This window comes from Puma concolor, chromosome A2, assembly GCF_028749965.1.
Source record: "Puma concolor isolate L17-30 chromosome A2, mPumCon1.1.hap2, whole genome shotgun sequence".
Lineage (NCBI taxonomy): Eukaryota > Metazoa > Chordata > Mammalia > Carnivora > Felidae > Puma > Puma concolor.
Window position 1 is genome coordinate 16,689,028 of NC_141668.1, and position 17,452 is coordinate 16,706,479.

The 17,452-nt window shown below is 43.6% G+C and overlaps 1 protein-coding gene across 2 annotated transcripts in view; it reads left to right on the plus strand.

Moving 5' to 3' along the window:
* Positions 1–5,301: 5,301 nt before the first annotated feature.
* Positions 5,302–17,452, plus strand: part of CREB3L2 (cAMP responsive element binding protein 3 like 2) — a 121,749-nt gene continuing 109,598 nt past the window's right edge. Inside the window, exon 1 of one of the 2 annotated variants that reach the window (XM_086689176.1) lies at positions 5,302–5,815. In XM_086689176.1, the coding sequence (XP_086545302.1) occupies positions 5,714–5,815 (102 nt within the window). In that variant the 5' untranslated portion in view covers positions 5,302–5,713. The remainder of the gene's footprint in view (positions 5,816–17,452) is intronic. The other variant, XM_025929732.2, reaches the window with a different exon arrangement.

A 17,452-nucleotide genomic window follows, 5' to 3' on the forward strand; every position in this document is an offset into this window, starting at 1 on the left:
GATGGTTCAATATCCACAAATTAATGTGATACGTCACATTAACAAAATGAAGGATAAAAATCTTATGATCATCTCAGTAGATGCAGAAAGAGCACTTGCTAAAATTCAACATCCATTTAATAAAAACCCTCCACAAAGTAGGTATAAAGGGAACATATCTCAACATAATAAAGTCTGTATATGACAAACCCACAGCCAACATCATACTCAATGGGGAAAAACTGAAAGCTTTTCCTCTATGATCAAGAACAAGACAAAGAAGTCCATTCTTACCACTTTTATCCAAATAGTACTGGAAGTCCTAGCCAGAACAATTAGTCAAGAAAAAGAAATAAAAGGCATCCAGATAAGAAAGGAAGAAGTAAAACTGTCACCATTTGTAGGTGACACAATATTATATATAGAAGACCCTAAAGACTCCACCAAAAAACTGTTAGAACTAATAAAAAAATTCAATATAGTTGCAGGATACAAAAATCCACATACAAAAATCTGTTGCATTTTTATACACTAATAATGAACTATCAGAAAGAGAAATTTAAAAAACAATTCCATTTGCAATTGCATCAAATGGGATTAACTACCTAGGAATAAATTTAACCAAGGAGGTGAAAGACCTGTAACTGAAAACTATAAGACACTGATGAAAGAAATTAATGAAAATACAAATAAATGGAAAGATATTTCTTGTTTTGTGATATTGTTAAAATGTCCACATTATCCAAAGTAGTCTACAGATTCAGTGTAATCCCTGTCAAAATTGTAATGACACTTTTCACAGAAACAAAACCAGACAAATCCCAATACAGACAAAGCAATTTTGAGAAAGCAGAACAACCTGGAGGCATCATGCTTCCCAATTTCAAACTGTCTTACAAAGCTATAGTAATCAAAAGAGTATGGGTATTGGCATATAAACAGACAGATAGATCAATGGAACGAAATAGAGATCCCAGAAAGAAATCCATGCATATATAGTCAATTAATTTATAACAAAGGAACAAAGAATATACAAAGGGAAATGACAGTCTCTTGGATAAATGATGATATGAAAACTGGGCAGCCACATGCAAAAGAATGAAACAAAACTTTTTTTAATGTTTATTTTTGCGAGAGAGAGAGCGAGCGAGGGAGGGACAGAGAGAGAGGGAGACACAGAATCCAAAGCAGGCTCCAAGCTCTGAGCTGTCAGCACCAAGGCCGACATGGGGCTTAAACTCGTGAACGGTGAGATCATGACCTGAGCTGAAGTTGGACGCTTAACCGACTGAACCACTCAGGCGCCTCAAAACAAAACCACTATCTTAAACCATACCCAAGAATGAACTCAAAAGGGAATAAAAACTTGAATGTAGGACCTGAAACCTGAAAAATCCTAGAAGAAAACAAAGGTGGTAAACTCCTTGACATTGGTATCGGCAATAATTTTTTGGATTTGACACCAAAAGCAAAGGCAATGAAGGCAAAAATAATAACTAAGTGGCGCTATATCACACCAAAAAGCTTCTGTGCAGCAAAGGAAACCATCCTCAGAATGAAAAGGCAACCTACCAAATGGCATTAAATATTTGCAAATCATATATCTGATATGGGGTTAATATCCAAAATATATCAAGAACTCATATAACTCAACAGCATAACAACAAATAATCCTAAAATTATTAAAATGGGCAGAGGATCTGAATAGAGATCTTTCCAAAGACATACAGATGGTCAGCAGTTACATAAAAATGTGTTCGACATCACTAATCATCAGGGAAAATGAAGAAGGGCAAATAAAAACCACTATAAGATATCACCTCACACATGTTAGAATGGCTATTAGAAAAAAGACAAGAAACAGTAAGTGTTGGTGAGGCTGTGCAGAAAAGGGAACCCCTGTGTAGTATTGGTGGGAATGTAAATTGGTGCAGCCACTGTGGAAAACAGTATGGAGGTTCCTCAAAAAATTAAAAATACACCTATCATATGGCCCAGCAATTCCACTTCTGGGTATTCATCTGAAGGAAATAAAACCACGAACTAGAAAAGATATCTGCAGCCCCATGATCATTGCAGCATTATGTACAATAGCAAGACACAAAAGCAACCTAAGTGTCCATCAGTGAATGAATGGATTTAGAAAATGTGGTATAAATACACAATGGAATATTATTCATCCATTAAAAAGAAGGAAATCTTGCCATTTCCAGCAACATGGATGGACTTTGAGGGCGTTAAGTGAAGTAAGTCAGGAAGAAAGACAAATCCTGTATGATCTCACTTATATGTGAGATATAAAAACAAAAACAAAAACAAAAAACTGAATGTACAGATACAGAGAATAGATTGGAGATGGGGGGGTGGGGCATAATGGGTGAAGTGGGTCAAAAGGTATAAATTCCCTGGTTATAAAATAAAGAAGTCCAGAGAATATAATGTGCATCATGTTGACTATAAGTACACATTGTGATGATCTTTTTGTAATATATGCAAATACCGAGTCATTATGTTGTGTACCTGAAACTAATGAATTAATGTAATGTTTTATGTCAATTCTATCCCCCCCCCCAAAAAAAACAAAGAAAGAAAAGAAAAAGAAAAAGACACAGGAGTAACTGCTGCTACTTTTTAAGGATGCCAGAGAAACTGGGGGGAGAAGGGGGAAGTCAACTCAATTGCTAAATCCTAAGAATGAGAGGGAAAGAGACAGACACAAAACCCAAGTGCAGAACAAGAAATACGAGGAAACATGAAACAAGGAGGGCTGGGAAAAAAATCACCATTAGGGATTGTGACATTATTTTTGGAGTACAGGTAAATTTCATCAAACCTTTAGGGTACCAATTATTATATTACTTATTTCATGAAGAAAAACATAGTGGCTTAAAAACAACATATGTGTATTACCTCTCGTGTCCGTGGGTCTGGAATCTGCAGCTTAGCCCAGTCCTCTGGTCTGTCCTCATAATGAGCCCAGTCCTCATAGTCTCTCATAATGCTGTAGTCATCTCTGGGTTCAACTTGGGGGAGGAACTGCTCCCAAAGTCACTCGCATGGTTACTAGCAGGATGTGGTTGCTCAAGGGTTATGGGACTCAGTGATTCAGTTCCTTGCTGGCTACCGGCTGGACCCCTCCCTCGGCTCCTTGCCATGTGGGCTTTTCCACTGGGCAGCTCTCAGCATGGCAGCTGGCTTTCCTTGGAGCAAGCTAGCAAGAGAGGAAGAGAGTACAAAGCAAGTGGGCAGTCAGAATCTTTCTTGGAAGCCATTACTTTTACCATATTCTATTTGTTTCAAGGAAGTCCAGCCCACACTCAAGGGCAGGGAATTACACAAGGGTATAAATACCAAGAAGCAGAATAATCGGAGCCAAGAAGCTGCCTACTACATGGGGCATAACCAGAGGCTGACTCTGTCACAAACAGCAATATTTGAGAGATAAATATTTGTATTCCACCATTAAGGAGGATGTACATGTTTCCTTCTTACTCATGTTGAGTGGTATGCTAAGAGGATGTGGGGAAGGAGGTAGCAGATTTAAAAATGAGAATTGGGGCACCTGGGTGGCTCAGTTGGTTAAGCGTCCGACTTCGCTCAGGTCATGATCTCACAGTTCGTGAATTCGAGCCCCGCATTGGACTCTGTGCTGACAGCTTGGAGCCTGGAGCCTGCTTCAGATTCTGTGTCTCCCTCTCTCTGCCCCTCACCTGCTCACACTCTGTCTCTCTCTGTCTCTCAAACATAAATAAACATTAAAAAACTTTTTTTTTTTAATGAATCAAGGACGAAGAGAAAAACAAGAAAACTATTACACAAAGAAAGTGTATGCCCATAAACTAGAATTTCTATTCAAGTATTAAAATATTCTCAAAAGTCCCAGGAGATAGGACCGGACAAATGGAATAGTTTACATGACAATCTGCTGCTTAAAGACAACACAGAGTTCCAAGACCTTTGACTGACCCCACTCACCAAGAAATGCTTGCAAAGGAGAGGAGGAAGTACTCCCTAATAATACCTGAATGTGCCATTGTGAGAAACTTCTAGAGACACTTGGCAGACCTCTTCATATTTAAAATGAGAAAACCAATTAAAAATACCAAAGACAAAATGAACAAACTATATTTTCAATGACTTTGTTTCCTTAAAAGGAGGAGTCTAAAAAGAGGAAGAAAAATCACAGTGTTGGGAGAAAATACTAGAATAGGCTCTCTCTTCCCTAATTTAGGCAGGTTGGTGATCTGGTCCCTGCCCATCTCTCAGGCCTCCTCTCTCATCACTCACTGAGGAAAATCTTGCTGCAGAAACTGGCTTCTCTGTCAGCAAAACACCAGCTCCTCCTCAAACCTCCTTTCCTTCAGGTCTGTGCTCAAATGTCACTTTCCCAGAAAGAACCCTGACGGCTATCTAAAATAGCATCGAACTGCCCCATTCTCTTACCTTGCTTTTATTTTTCTTTATAGCAGTTACTACTTTCTGAAATTATATTATGGCTTTATTATTATTTTTTTTATATGTTCGTTTTGTTTTGTTTGCCTGACTCTTCCACAGAGATAAAAGGCTCTATGAATTCCAGGTCTTTAGCGCCTTGATCTTCAGGACCTGGAGAAGCAAGCCATTGGCTCTTATCAATAGTCTGCAGTTTTTAGTGAAGCCCCTAAAAACAACATGTCAGGAGAAGAGCATAGCAGAAAGGGGGCGGAAAATGTGAACAGGCGATGACAATTTGCTAGAACTTTGCTAATACAAACTCGTGCACAATGGGGAATATTTGTTTGTGTATAATATGTAACTCATTTTTTAAACAATCCAGACTCAAATGACCTAATCTAGATTAAGAAAATATTTAAGACCGTATATAGATATTTAAGACAGCATATGAAATATTTAAGACAATATATAAATCGGCCCACACAGCAGCTCTCTTTTTCCAGGAGCGCGCGCTAACTTCTCGGTATTCTAAGCGAAGGTACTGAGTTCGCCCTCCCTCTTTTGTAAAATGTATTCTTGTCGCTATTTGATTGGCTGTTCCTCCTAGGCCCCCATTTGTCATTGGCTACAATGCCAGTCCATCACTCCCGGATTCAAGCACTCCATTGGCCCGCTGCCTTAGAGAGCTGTGGCTGGTTGCGCCCTGGCAGAAGGAGTTCCCCGGTGACGTCAAGGGCGCTCCCCGCCCACATTCCAAAGTCTGGGCAGAGACTTCCCGCTGCCCAGCCTTAGAGGCGGGACAGGGCGGAAAGCCAGACTTCTGATTGGATAGAGCGGACGAAGTGAGTATCCGACTGGTCACTGCCCTAGGTGGAGGTGGAGTCAGAGCTGGATCCTGGAGCCCAACTGAGAAGCTCTGGGGAGTCTCAAAGTTTGTGTCTGGAGCAGTAGTGGAAAGTGGGCTTACTGCGAAGGGATTTTCTTAGGATGAGAGCTGATCTCCTGCCTTTATTTTGGATGCGCGCCCAGCTTTAACCCCTTCAGCCTTCAGCCAGATACCTGGGCAGCCTGTCTCTCCCCGACGATTCTCAGATTTCCGAGGACATCGGACGGGAACCCTTGGCAGTTCTCTCTCAGGCAGAGAACGTTTTCCGTTCCAAGTGCATAAGCCACACGCGCCCAGGCGCACACACGCACACACGCACACACCCCCTGCGGAGCCGGACCTCACCCTCTGCGGCGGCCCTGCCCGCTCCCCTCCTGCCCTCAGCATCCTCGGCCCAGCGTCCCTCGGACCAGCATGGAGGTGCTGGAGAGCGGGGAGCAGAGCGTCCTGCAGTGGGACCGCAAGCTGAGCGAGCTGTCAGAGCCTGGGGAAACCGAGGGTCTCATGTACCACACGGTGAGGACTCGGCGGGGTGGGGAAGGGGCGCCTTGCAAGGGGGAGGTGTGGTCATCAAAGGAACAGCTGGGGACAGGGACCTGGGAAGGAAGTATCTGGGAAGAGGCAGGTATGCCCAGAGTGAAGAGATCTAGGGAGAGGTGTGGTTTTTCTGTCTGAACAGATAGACGCGGGCAGCTGGCCCTTTTAAAGTTTTAATTATAGTAATGACAGTTTGTATTTCTTTAACAATTTGTACCCCCCCCCCCCCCCCGAGCCTTTTTCACATCTGTAATGTCATTTGCTTTCGCTGGAAGAACTGTAAAGCAGAAGGGGGAGGTACTGGAGAATAATATGCCACTGTTTAGTTTGCTATTAATTTTGTGGGAAGGTTTTTAAAAAAGCTAAACAAAGAGGCATTTTCTTTCTTTCGCTGTCATATTCTCTCTTTCTTTACTTTCTTGGTTATATTCCTGTAAGTACGTGTGTGTGTGTGTGTGTGTGTGTGTGTGTGTGTGTGTGTTGGAAAGGCCCCTTTGACTTTAGGAGGGAGACTACTTTATTTGGTTTCTTGAACTGTACAGCCAAGAAGTCTGCTTCCTCTCTCTTCAGAGGAAAGATCAGCAGAGTCTGGAAAATCTGAGGCAGCTGCGTATTTCAAAAAAGCTTTGGAGAAGGTGGGACAGCTCACCAGTTCTTTGTTCAGCCTTATGCCTCCAGGACCCCTTTTGGGGATCGAAATGTCACAGAACACTGCACATGCTCTGAAAGTTTCCATTTCAAATCTTTGGTTCTTAAATTTGCAAAATGAAATTTGTTTTCCCACAGCCAGCAATGTTAATATGATTTTATGTGAGATCCCTTTGGGGTTTTTTTGTGTTTTTTAAATGCAGAAGTTTGTAATGAGAGAGAGAGAGAGGCAGAGAGACAACACTAATGAGAAAATGAGAAGCTTGGCTGTCTCCCCTTCATGATTCTTTTAAGGGGGTCGGTGCCAGGATATTTGAAACTTTTGCAAAATGGCCTCAGGCTCCACCTCCTTGGCCTTTGCCTCTGGCTGACGTTATTTTGGGAAAAGGGATGAGGGCCTCCCTGTGATTCCCACCAAAGCGTTTGTGGTGGGGCGGTGGCAGAGAATGGCTTGTTGAAAAAAATGCAGAGTGCCAGGCTGAGAAGGAGAGGCAGTTCATGCTGGGGCAAAAGCCAGATGTGTAGCGTGATCTGGGTTTTGCTCACTGAGCCTTTTTTCCCCGGAGGAGACCACGTGGGTTGCATTTGGCTCAGTGGCCCAGATGTGCTTCCTGTTGTCAGTGCAGAACTTACAGCACATTGGCCTTCGAGTATCTTCTGATAATTGGGTGCTCCAGGTGTTAGCCATTTGCAGAGAGGCAGTTCTTGCCTTTTGTTCTAACACATACTGTGAGCATGTCTCATCCAGCAGCTGTAATGCCACAGTTTTGGGGTTGTCTTTCAGCTGGTGGGATGAATTATGTCCAGGCGTATGCGTTCCCTTTCAGCCCGTGACTTGCATTTGTGAGATCACAGGCCAGGATTGAAATGATACCTGTGACTTGACATGAACTCCAGACGGGACAGTTTGGACCGGCTCTAATTAAGATCTTTATGCACAGTTTCAGGGATAGAGACCTTAACATTCCTTTTGGTATTAAGGGCTCAGCTTTTCTATGTCACGGTGATGAAGCAGTGATGTGTGATTATTTTTCTTCCAATTTTATTTTATTTTATTTTATTTACTTATTAATTTTTCTAGTTTTATTTATTTTTTTAACGACTTTTAGCTCTAACACTTAAGGACGTATGTCTCTTCTGGGCAGCTCACTCATACAAAATGCCACTCATCATTGCTACAAGTCCTTGCCACTCTGTGTATGAATTAGTGTTGAAAGAGGTATTGGATTTAGTAGCACAGATGACTGGATTATATTCCTTCTAAACTAAGGGGAGTTTGGCAGAGATTTGAAAATAGATAAGTTTCCCATCTGTTTCTTGAACTCTGTTGGGTATCCAGTTGCAGAACTGGTTATTATTACTGTTCGTCCAAAATGTGGAATGGCCTGACCTCCAGGTCTAAATAGGGATTTAGTTCCCACACGCATGATTGCTAATGCCCTGTTTTAGCAAACCTGTCACCTACCCGATTTTAAAAACATAGAAGGTTCACATTGCTTGAGGCTGGAGTGGTTAACGTCTCTGGCGCCTTCTGTGAGCCATCAGGGAGCAATGTTTTTCTCATTTGGTTATTGTAAAGAAGACTTCTTGGTTCAGAAGGACAAAGGCTTGGAGGGGGACAGGTTCAAAGTCTACAAAATAATGAAGTGCACGGATAGAACGAATATGGACTTGCTCATTCAATCCTGAGTTGTTACAGCTTTGGGCTTCCTCTTGAAGCGTAAAAAATAGTTCCCTTACAGATGACAAAATATTATTTTGGGCCAGTCACTAGTGCTTTTATGAACATTGTTTCTTCAAGAGTGTGTACAGGCTAAACGTGGGCTCAGAAAAGATGGTGGTTCTAAAAAACGAGAAGTATGTCTCTTACGGTTTGAAATCATTGTGAGAAACCTTGTTCCTTTCCCCCAAAACCTGCCTGGGTGTTGGGCATTTCTAATACGTATGTTGTGTTCCTCTAAGATTCTGTGCAAATTACATTTCTGGAAATTCACTGTGGGATGTTGTAATTCAAAGAGCAAAACAGGCTGTAAACTTTATATTATATATATACAGTTTATATTCAGAAGGATGCTCAAGAAATAGATTATTGTTTCTGGCAAGGGGACCTGGGGACTGGAGGTCAAGGGAGGGGAGAGGGGGTTACTTACATACTATCCCTTTTGTACCGTTCTAATTTTTACCTCCTGAGTGTATTTAGAAAATGAAGAACTAAAGCTTATAGGCACCATGTAAAACTGGACTAGAGGTAATTTTAGCCTGAGTCTCCATAGGGGCAGAGGGGATCTGGTGCTCCATTAAAGCTCAACACCTCTCATGTCAGTGGAGGCCTTGGGTGAAGAGAGGAGGCAGGAATGCTTGGTGGAAAGGGACTCTCAGGGTGGAGGATTAATAGTGGGTTTGGGTGTGGTAAATTTTATGATCTTGGTAACTTTCTTGTATCTCGGTTTAACAATGTGGAAAATAGGGATTTTTTTTTTTCAATTTTTGCAATGATTTTAATCTCTGTAAAAAATTATATGATGGGAACTACGAAGTCTTGGCAAAGATAATGACAGATGTTCTGCTTGTTTTCAATGCAATTCACGTAAATCCAGTACTTTGTAAGGTTCTTTAGTGGTTATGCACTAAAATTTTATATCTCGTTGGTTCTTAAAATGAAACGACTGATTCCAGACAGTGGGAGGTAGAGAGTTAAGGGAATGTTCAACCTGCCTGGTGTCCGGATGTGAAGGCCATCTGGCTTCCTCTTCTATCCCTGAGTGCCGGGATGGAGTTGGCTGATCTCACAGGCTGGTGGTTTCCCCTTCCTCCTAGCTGGCCCAGCAACTGATGTGGCTCCAATGGGATATTGGAGCTTTTGGGCTGATGTTCCACCTTGGAGATAACTCCTATTGTTGGCCTGTGGCCAGGTCCTGAGGGGGAACCTGGGTCCCTGTGGCTTGAGAATATCATTCATTACTTATCACCTGATCAACACAAACTGAATGATAAGCAGTGAGTTCACGTAGAATTGCAAAGCAAACATACTTTGTCTTCAAGGCCCTCACTTCACCATTCTTTACCTTTGTTTTCAGGTTTTCCTCCCTTCTTAGACCCCAAGGACTCACTGTAATGGTGTTCTCTTTCTAACCCCTCCTCTTAAATTTTGCTCTCATGAAAGATTTGATGAACTTATACTAAAAATTTAAATATTAGTACGGCATAACATATGACCCCCTAAATGGGTGTTTACAATTACTTCAGCTCAAAAGGGTGAATCTGTAAATGGAGAACTTAAAGCAATATCCAGGTTGTACAGGAGGAACATTTGGGGAATAGAGGGAACTTTCACTATTCTTCCACTGTTCCATATATATGGCCCTTATTCATAGGGCAACCAGGTACATGTGTTGCTAATTTATCTACAATTTAACGGATTTTCATTGGCTTGGTGAAATTTCTTTGACCCATTATATTATTGTCTCTGAAACTGTTCGCATAGTGATAACACAGGTTGGGGATGGGGAATTCAGGCACAGCCCTGAAGGATGAGACGGTGAGGCTGAGTTTTGTACTTGCCCTCTTTCTTTAATTTTTTTTTTAACACTTATTTATTTTTGAGAGACAGAGAGAGACAGAGCATGAGCAGGGGAGGGGCAGAGAGAGAGGGAGACACAGAATCTGAAGCAGGCTCCGGGCTCCAAACTGTCGGCACAGAGCCCCACGTGGGGCTCAAACCCACAAACCGCGGGTCGATGACCTGAGCCGAAGTCGGACGCTCAACCCACTGAGCCACCCCATGTACTTGCCCTCTTTTTTGAAAGACCCCTGAGTAATAGTATTCTATGGAAGCAGGGAGGTATGATGTGAATTTGCTCTTACAAGAGATACAAGATATTGCATGTAGATTAATAATTGATTAATAATTATAAAGTTTGCAGCTGTAACTAACTGAAACTGGTTCAGATTGCTTATACAATAAGTAAATTATTATGTCATGTTGTAAGAGTCTTAGAAGTATGGCTCCTTGTTTGGCTCATTTGGCGACTCCTTGGTATCATTGTGGTCCTAAGTGCCATCCATCTATGTGCAGATTTCACCTTCAGGTTGGATGCAACCAGGAAGCAACTCATTCCCATATGCATTTCGGGTGTTCAATTCAAAATGACAAATGTCCAAAGGAAAAAGAGATGTTGTATCTTCCTGTGTCCCTTTTTAGGATGGAAGAAACTTTTTTCAGAAGCCTATCAGCTGATTTTACTTTGAGCTTCGTTGGCAAGGATTGGGTCACTTGACCATCGTAAAACCAATGGCTGGAAAGGGATTTACATGATTGGCTCAGATCAGTCATTTGGGGACTGAGGAGCGATTGGAGGCTCAATCAGCATGACCATTGTAGTGATCCTTAGGAAAATAGTCTGAGTTGGCAGTCCTTTCTTTAGTGGGTTTGTTCGACCAATGGCTGTTTTCCTCACAGAGGTGGGCTAGCAAATGGAACATGTTTTAAAATCTACAATAGTTAGCCTTGGGAATAAAATATCAAACCAAGTACTGTGCCACTTGCAAAGCTCTAAGGATGTTATTTAGCTGTGCTAATAGCACCCAATGAGGGAAGGCCATAGAGACAGGAATAGCCTCTCCAAAATACACACAAAGGATATCTGGGAGAGTGTGCCGCTGTGTCCCAACTCACTAACTAGAATTAACTATATTATCTGAACTGTCTGCATCAGGGTCATATATCAGGACTGGAGGTAACTAAGTCCGTGATCATGCTTATCATGCAAGACAAGAATGATTTGTTTCGTTCAAGGGCCACACAACCTCTGATCAGCAGGTGGAAAGCCGAATGTCAGTGTTCAAAGAAGCTGTGTTCTCAGTTGTTTATAGCTATTCAAATATTGACAAGCCCATGTGTGCCTGTTGGCATCTTGAACTGCCTGCCTCAGTCTGGCATGGTTCAGACCTGTCTGCTGACTGACTTGGGGCAAATGGCCCTAGGCCTTGGTTGGGCCCTTAGTAGGGTTTTGGGCCTACCGTTGTAGGATGTCTGAATTGTCCAAATGAGTGCTTTTATGAATGAAGGGAGTGTTCATGTTCCCTGCCCCTGCAGAGTCAGGATTGAAAGAAAATGATGAGACCCATGATCTTTGGGTCACCCTTGAACCTATTCCTCTTCCTCCCTGCTCATCACATGCACTTCGTCTCTTCCAAATAAAGCTCTAAGTGACCTCGATTTTCCCTGAATCAAATCACATAGATCATCTGTGAGGCGCATAGGAGGCAATGGCCTGTATTGTCTACAGAGAATCTGAGGCCTTGAGCACTGAAGAGATTTGCTCAGCTGAAACACAAGCTCCTTGAGGACAGGGGACATGACTTTGGCTCTGCTGCCGTCCCATGATGCTTAGCCAAGTGCAGGATGCTCAGAGATACATAATTAAGTGGAGTGAGGCAGTCTTAGAGAAATGATAAGCTCGGTGGCCTTGACCTCTTTTGTTAATATATTTTTAAAACTCTGAATTCGTGTAAATGCTTCTGCAGATCTGAAAATTTAGCGGAAAGCAACATGGGTCATTTGGCGTCAATAACTTTTCTTGCATAGTTTAGAGAACAAGGTGGGAGTGTGGATGGCTTTCTAACAGTCCCAGTTTCCACTAGAGTGGCATTGCAGGCAGCATTGTGGAAAGGGTGGGCTTTTGAGCCAGGCAGATTTGTTGTCAAGGGCCACTGGTTCTCTAGTGACCTTCCGCAAGTTACCTCACCTCTTTGGGTCACGGTTTCTTCCCATGTCACTGCCTGGCCCTGATAGATAGGCTTTTCCACTCTCTCCCCGAATCTGGGGAAGAGAGGTCCTCACCTCAGGAGTCTGACATCATTCGGGAAGCACGGGGGCCTGTAATTATTCTCTCTCACACATCTTCATTTCCTGTCCTTCTACCTTCTGCTGTAAACATACGTCTCTGCTGTTGCTCCTTCGTGCTCATTTTTTTCTCCCTTGTTTACTGCCAGCTTTTCTCAAACAAGTGGGCAATAGCTACAGTCTCCATTTCCTTACTTTCTGCTTACTTCTGCACCCTGTCTGTTCTGCTTCCTACTGTTGCTAGAAGACCGTCCAACTTCTGTCTAGCTGCCAAATCCAGTCTGTTCTCTGTCCTTACCTGCTAGGCCTCACGGACGTAACTTGGCAGCATTGACCACAAGGTCATCTCCTAACTCATTCTTGCTTTTGGCGTCCGTGACGGTCTGGTGGGCTTAGCTTTTCCTTCTTCCCTGGCTTCCTTACTACCTGTTAAATGTGAGCAGTTGGTACCTTCTTTCTGTACGCTCTCCTAGGCTCCTCTGTCACCTTCAATACAGCTGGTTCTCAGATTTTCATATCTATTACTTGTCTCTTGATGGAAAGTGGGAGCTCTTTGGTATAACCCAAGATTCTTCTGGGCCCTCATTGGCTGTGGAAGAGCTGTGGCTGGGTAATCCTTGAATCTTCATGATGCATTACTCTAAGAGTTGGGGACACTTTGAACCCCCTTAGCACTGCATCCCATTTATCTCAGGGAATCTTTACTGACTCAGCTCTCCTGCATATAGATGCATGAGAAGCTCACAGGTCATTACTGGGACACAGTTGTTTCTAGAGTCAGTGTCACCCATCACATGGAGGCTGTGTTTTGGCTGGGCTCGTGCTTCTTCTTCAGATTGGGAAACACTTTGTGGTGTTCTGGGGTGGTATGTCTGATTTTTTCTAGGACTGTGTGGAAGGTCAGTGCAAAAATCAGACATAACCTCTTAGAATCATGTACCATGTATTCCTCTGTTGTGTATAACTGCTGTCAATCTCAGTTACAATTGCCTCATGTTGAACTGTCTGCCTTTGAACTGCTGTATTGTGGAGTAATTTATTTATATAGATTGTGCTGACATTACTGAAAAGCTTTGAGGTGTCATTTATTTATTTATTTATTTATTTATTTATTTATTTATCTTTTTTAAAGAGTTGAGATGGGGTACTCTGAGCCACCCAAATTTCTATGCCTGCTTCTTGTTAGAAGTATCGACAGTGTCTCTTGGAAGAGAGGTCTTCCTTGGCGCATAAGGCATCTTGTGTGAATTCATTTTGAAACAAGTTTACTTGACATTCTGGGTCTCAGTTTATCCAGTTGTAAAATGCTGCATTTGTATCGTGTGGTCCCAGAGAGTTTTTTTAAACCCCGTAGTTCTATGCTGGATATCATGCTCCTACCCTTGCAAGGCTCTCAGCTTTAAAAAATGATTTAAAACACCAGTAAGTAGATTTAGTTGATTCCTTGTATAATTGGGGCAGCTAATTGGCAGATGTCATGCTGCATTTTGTAGCCTCTGTTTTCTGACTTAAAACCTTGCTTCAGTAAATCCCAGACAAAATAAAGAATGGAAAAACAGAGAGGCACAGAGGTAGGAAACATTTTTTTAACATTAGAAAAAAAAATCCTCTTCAGACTTCTTGGCAAATAAGAGGAGTCTGGGGGAAAAAAAAAATCCATAAACAGTTTCCTAGTTGTCTGAGTGGAAAATCCTGGTTTTTAACATTTCATATCTTGGAAATGTCTGAATAGTTTTTGTTTAAAGGGAAATTCCTTTTGGCTGAGAAAGAGCCTGCAGGATTCAAACTGATAGGGTGATGTTTTTAGAAAACTAGGAGGAAATAAGGATTTGTGATGAAAATGCTTTCTCACTGGCCAATTGTGTTAAGCAGAAATTTAAATCCAAGGTTACCAATCATAACATTGTAAAGGTTCAAATATTAACTCCTTCCTTCCCATGGCTTCCTGTCCACGCATCCTGGGGAAACATCTCACAGTCGGTCCTTCCTCCAATTTGAGGAACTTAATGAACTGCTTTTCTAAACCTGTGCATGTTCTAGGCAGGAGGATATGACATTTGTGACCTTGTGGCCCTCCCAGTAGAGTGGGAAGGAAGATGTATAAACAAGTCATTAAATGTCTGGTGTACATTTTGCGTTAGAGCTGTATTCAAAGTATTTCTGGAGCACAGAGAACACGAAGAGTTTGGGAACACCTCACAGAGCAGATGAGATTTACAGTGGGTCCTGACGTATAAAACAGGAGTTCTTTAGGCAGTGGGAACAGCAAGTATAGAGTAGGAATGTGCAAAATGTCATGGTTGACTCTAGGAATCCCAAGTAGTTTTATGTACTTTGAGAGTAGGTGCCCTGCGGAGAGTGTTGGGGTATATGACAAGATCATAAAAGGTCTACATGCCTGCTTAACCATTTGGCCTTTCTTTTGTGGGCAGGAAGGTGGGAAGCTGTTAGGGCTTTTAACAAGAGAGGGACAGGAGCAGAAGTATGTTGTCGAAAGGAAACCCTAGTGGTTACAAAGGATGGATTGGAGGGTAGAATTAATGGCGGTGAGATGATCTGTGGCTGCCTATTTCAGCCGTGAGGTCGAACAAGACACCGTGAGGGCCTTGGACCCGACCGGGACGAACACATGAATGCAAGCAAGGGCTGGGAGCCAGACTGGGAGACATGGGGACCATGAGGGACCGTGAGGGGGATATGGGAGACCTCCTGTTTTCTGAAGTGGCAGACTGAGTTGGCGGGGCTTCCAGTGACCTGGAAAGGGGATATTTAGAGGAGGAACGCGTTCGGTGGGGAAAATAATGAGTTCCCTTTCAAACATTGATTCTAATGTGTCCATGGAACATTCGGAAAAGGCCTTTGGGAACTTGGATTTAGAGTTCTGGAGAAAAGTCTGGACTGAAGGTGTAGACTTGGATGTTGCAAGTCTAGTGGGGATCAATGAGGCCAATAGCCCACAGAAGCTGGTCCAGGGAGGTCAAGTGAGAGTGACGAGTAAGAGAAAAGCTAAGGATGGAGCCCTGGGGGCCCTAGAACGGTTGGCCAAGAAAGAGGAATCTGCAGATGGAACTCAGAAAGAGCCAATAGGAAAATGTGGAGAAAATCCAGGAAAATCCCATCACAGGATCCAAGAGAAGAGAGAATTGCTACAGAGTGGTTAAGACAAATAAAGACTGAGCGTGCACTGCAGCTGGCTCCAAGGACTGTGTGCATGGCAGCTGAGCGCAGTGCCTGTGTCTCAGGGCCATGGCGGCCTCCCTGTGGTCTGAGCCCGTGGCCCTGCTATGTGGCATTGTGCTTAGCGGGTGGAGGCCTGGTTTCCAGGCAGGAGTGGAAGACAGACGGACAGCACCTAGGAGTAAATATGCATGGTGGGTAATATATGCAACACTGCCTCTTTCTTGCCTTTGTTTTTACAGAAGCCTAAAACAATCCTTAAAATTGGCCTTGGAGACTGTCACAGTGCCCAGGCACTTTTATGAAGGTACTTTCTTCATTCTTTTCTCCAGGCTGAGTCCATCTGTCCCTGGATGTCCTTCTGGCTGGCAACCAGGAGTTTGTGCGTGTGTCCCTTTGTGCATGTGTCATTTATGGCCTTGGAGCATGCAGAAGGCTGGTCTCTGGACTCTTAATACCTGTGTAAGAGTGTTGGGATTTACCAAATGCCTGTAAGAATTGAGGCTTTGCAGGGGCACCTGGGTGGCGCAGTCGGTTAAGCGTCCGACTTCAGCCAGGTCACAATCTCGCGGTCCGTGAGTTCGAGCCCTGCGTCAGGCTCTGGGCTGATGGCTCGGAGCCTGGAGCCTGTTTCCGATTCTGTGTCTCCCTCTCTCTCTGCCCCTCCCCCATTCATGCTCTGTCTCTCTCTGTCCCAAAAATAAATAAAAAACGTTGAAAAAAAAATTAAAAAAAAAAAAAGAATTGAGGCTTTGCTTTATTTCTTCTGACTCTTCCCACGAAGGAAGTATGGGTAGACCCCACTGATTGCCAAAGATGGGTTTGATTACAGATAACATCAACCCTATTCAACAGGCAGAGAACCTAATTGGCCCCATTTTTGTATGATATGTTAGTAGGCGAGGACAAATGGCTTTGCTATAAGAACATGAGCCTGAGGGTTTGCCAGTGGAAGGAACGGTAAAATAAATGATGCAGCTTCAAAGAAAATGTGCAGCTACAAGCAGTTCCTGGGTTTCGGGACCTACACAGGGGACTCCTGTGGGACACCCTGCAGCCACCTCCCTGCCCCCTGCGTGTCCCCTGCGTGTCCCCTGCGTGCTGCGGCGGACTTCTACCTTTGTTCTCTGCTGTGCTTGTGTGGCCCTCGGCCTCCTGGGAGACGAGCAACAGGCATGGGAGGAGGAGCTGGGCAGCCAGGACTGAGGGCCCACAGGAGGGCGAGAAGAGGAGGGGATGGGGAGGAGGGGGAATTCCATTTCCCCCAGCAAGGAAGCAGGTGGCCCTTCTCAGCCCTGAGCAGAGCAGACACCTGTGAGGAAGCTTAGGCACCACCCCGAGTTTCAGCTGCACTGTGGGTTGAGTGGTCTCTTGGCTGCCTAGGTTGTTTCCTAGTCATCTTGTTTGCTGGCTTCGTATCCCATTCTTTCAGTAACAGAATGTCCTGTGAAGAACCTACATTACAAACGTAAAAACAGTAGACTTAAGGGGCCTGGGTGGCTCAGTCAGTTAAGCGTCCAACTCTTGATTTCTGCTCAGGTCACGATCTCAAAGGTTCAAGAGTTCAAGCCCCGAATGGGGCTCTACGCTGCCTGTGCGGCACCTGCTTGGGATATTCTGTCTCCCTCTCTCTTTGCCCCTCCCCTACGAATGGGTACACCTTCTCTCGCTCTGTCTCTTAAAATACAGAAATATACTTGAAACAAAATAGACTTAATTTTTTTAAAATAGTTTTAGGTTCACAGTAAAATTGAGCAGCATGTATGACGAGTTCCCGCGCACCCCCTACCCTCCCGGCACCGTGCACAACCTCTACCACGGTGTCTGCATCCTGCTGCTGCGAAGTTTGGAATGGGGAGTCAAGATTCATCAGCTGGGGTTACCTGAGGCAGCTTTTGATTTTAACTTTTTTTTTTTTAATTAGTCACAGAGAGGCTTTCTTTTTA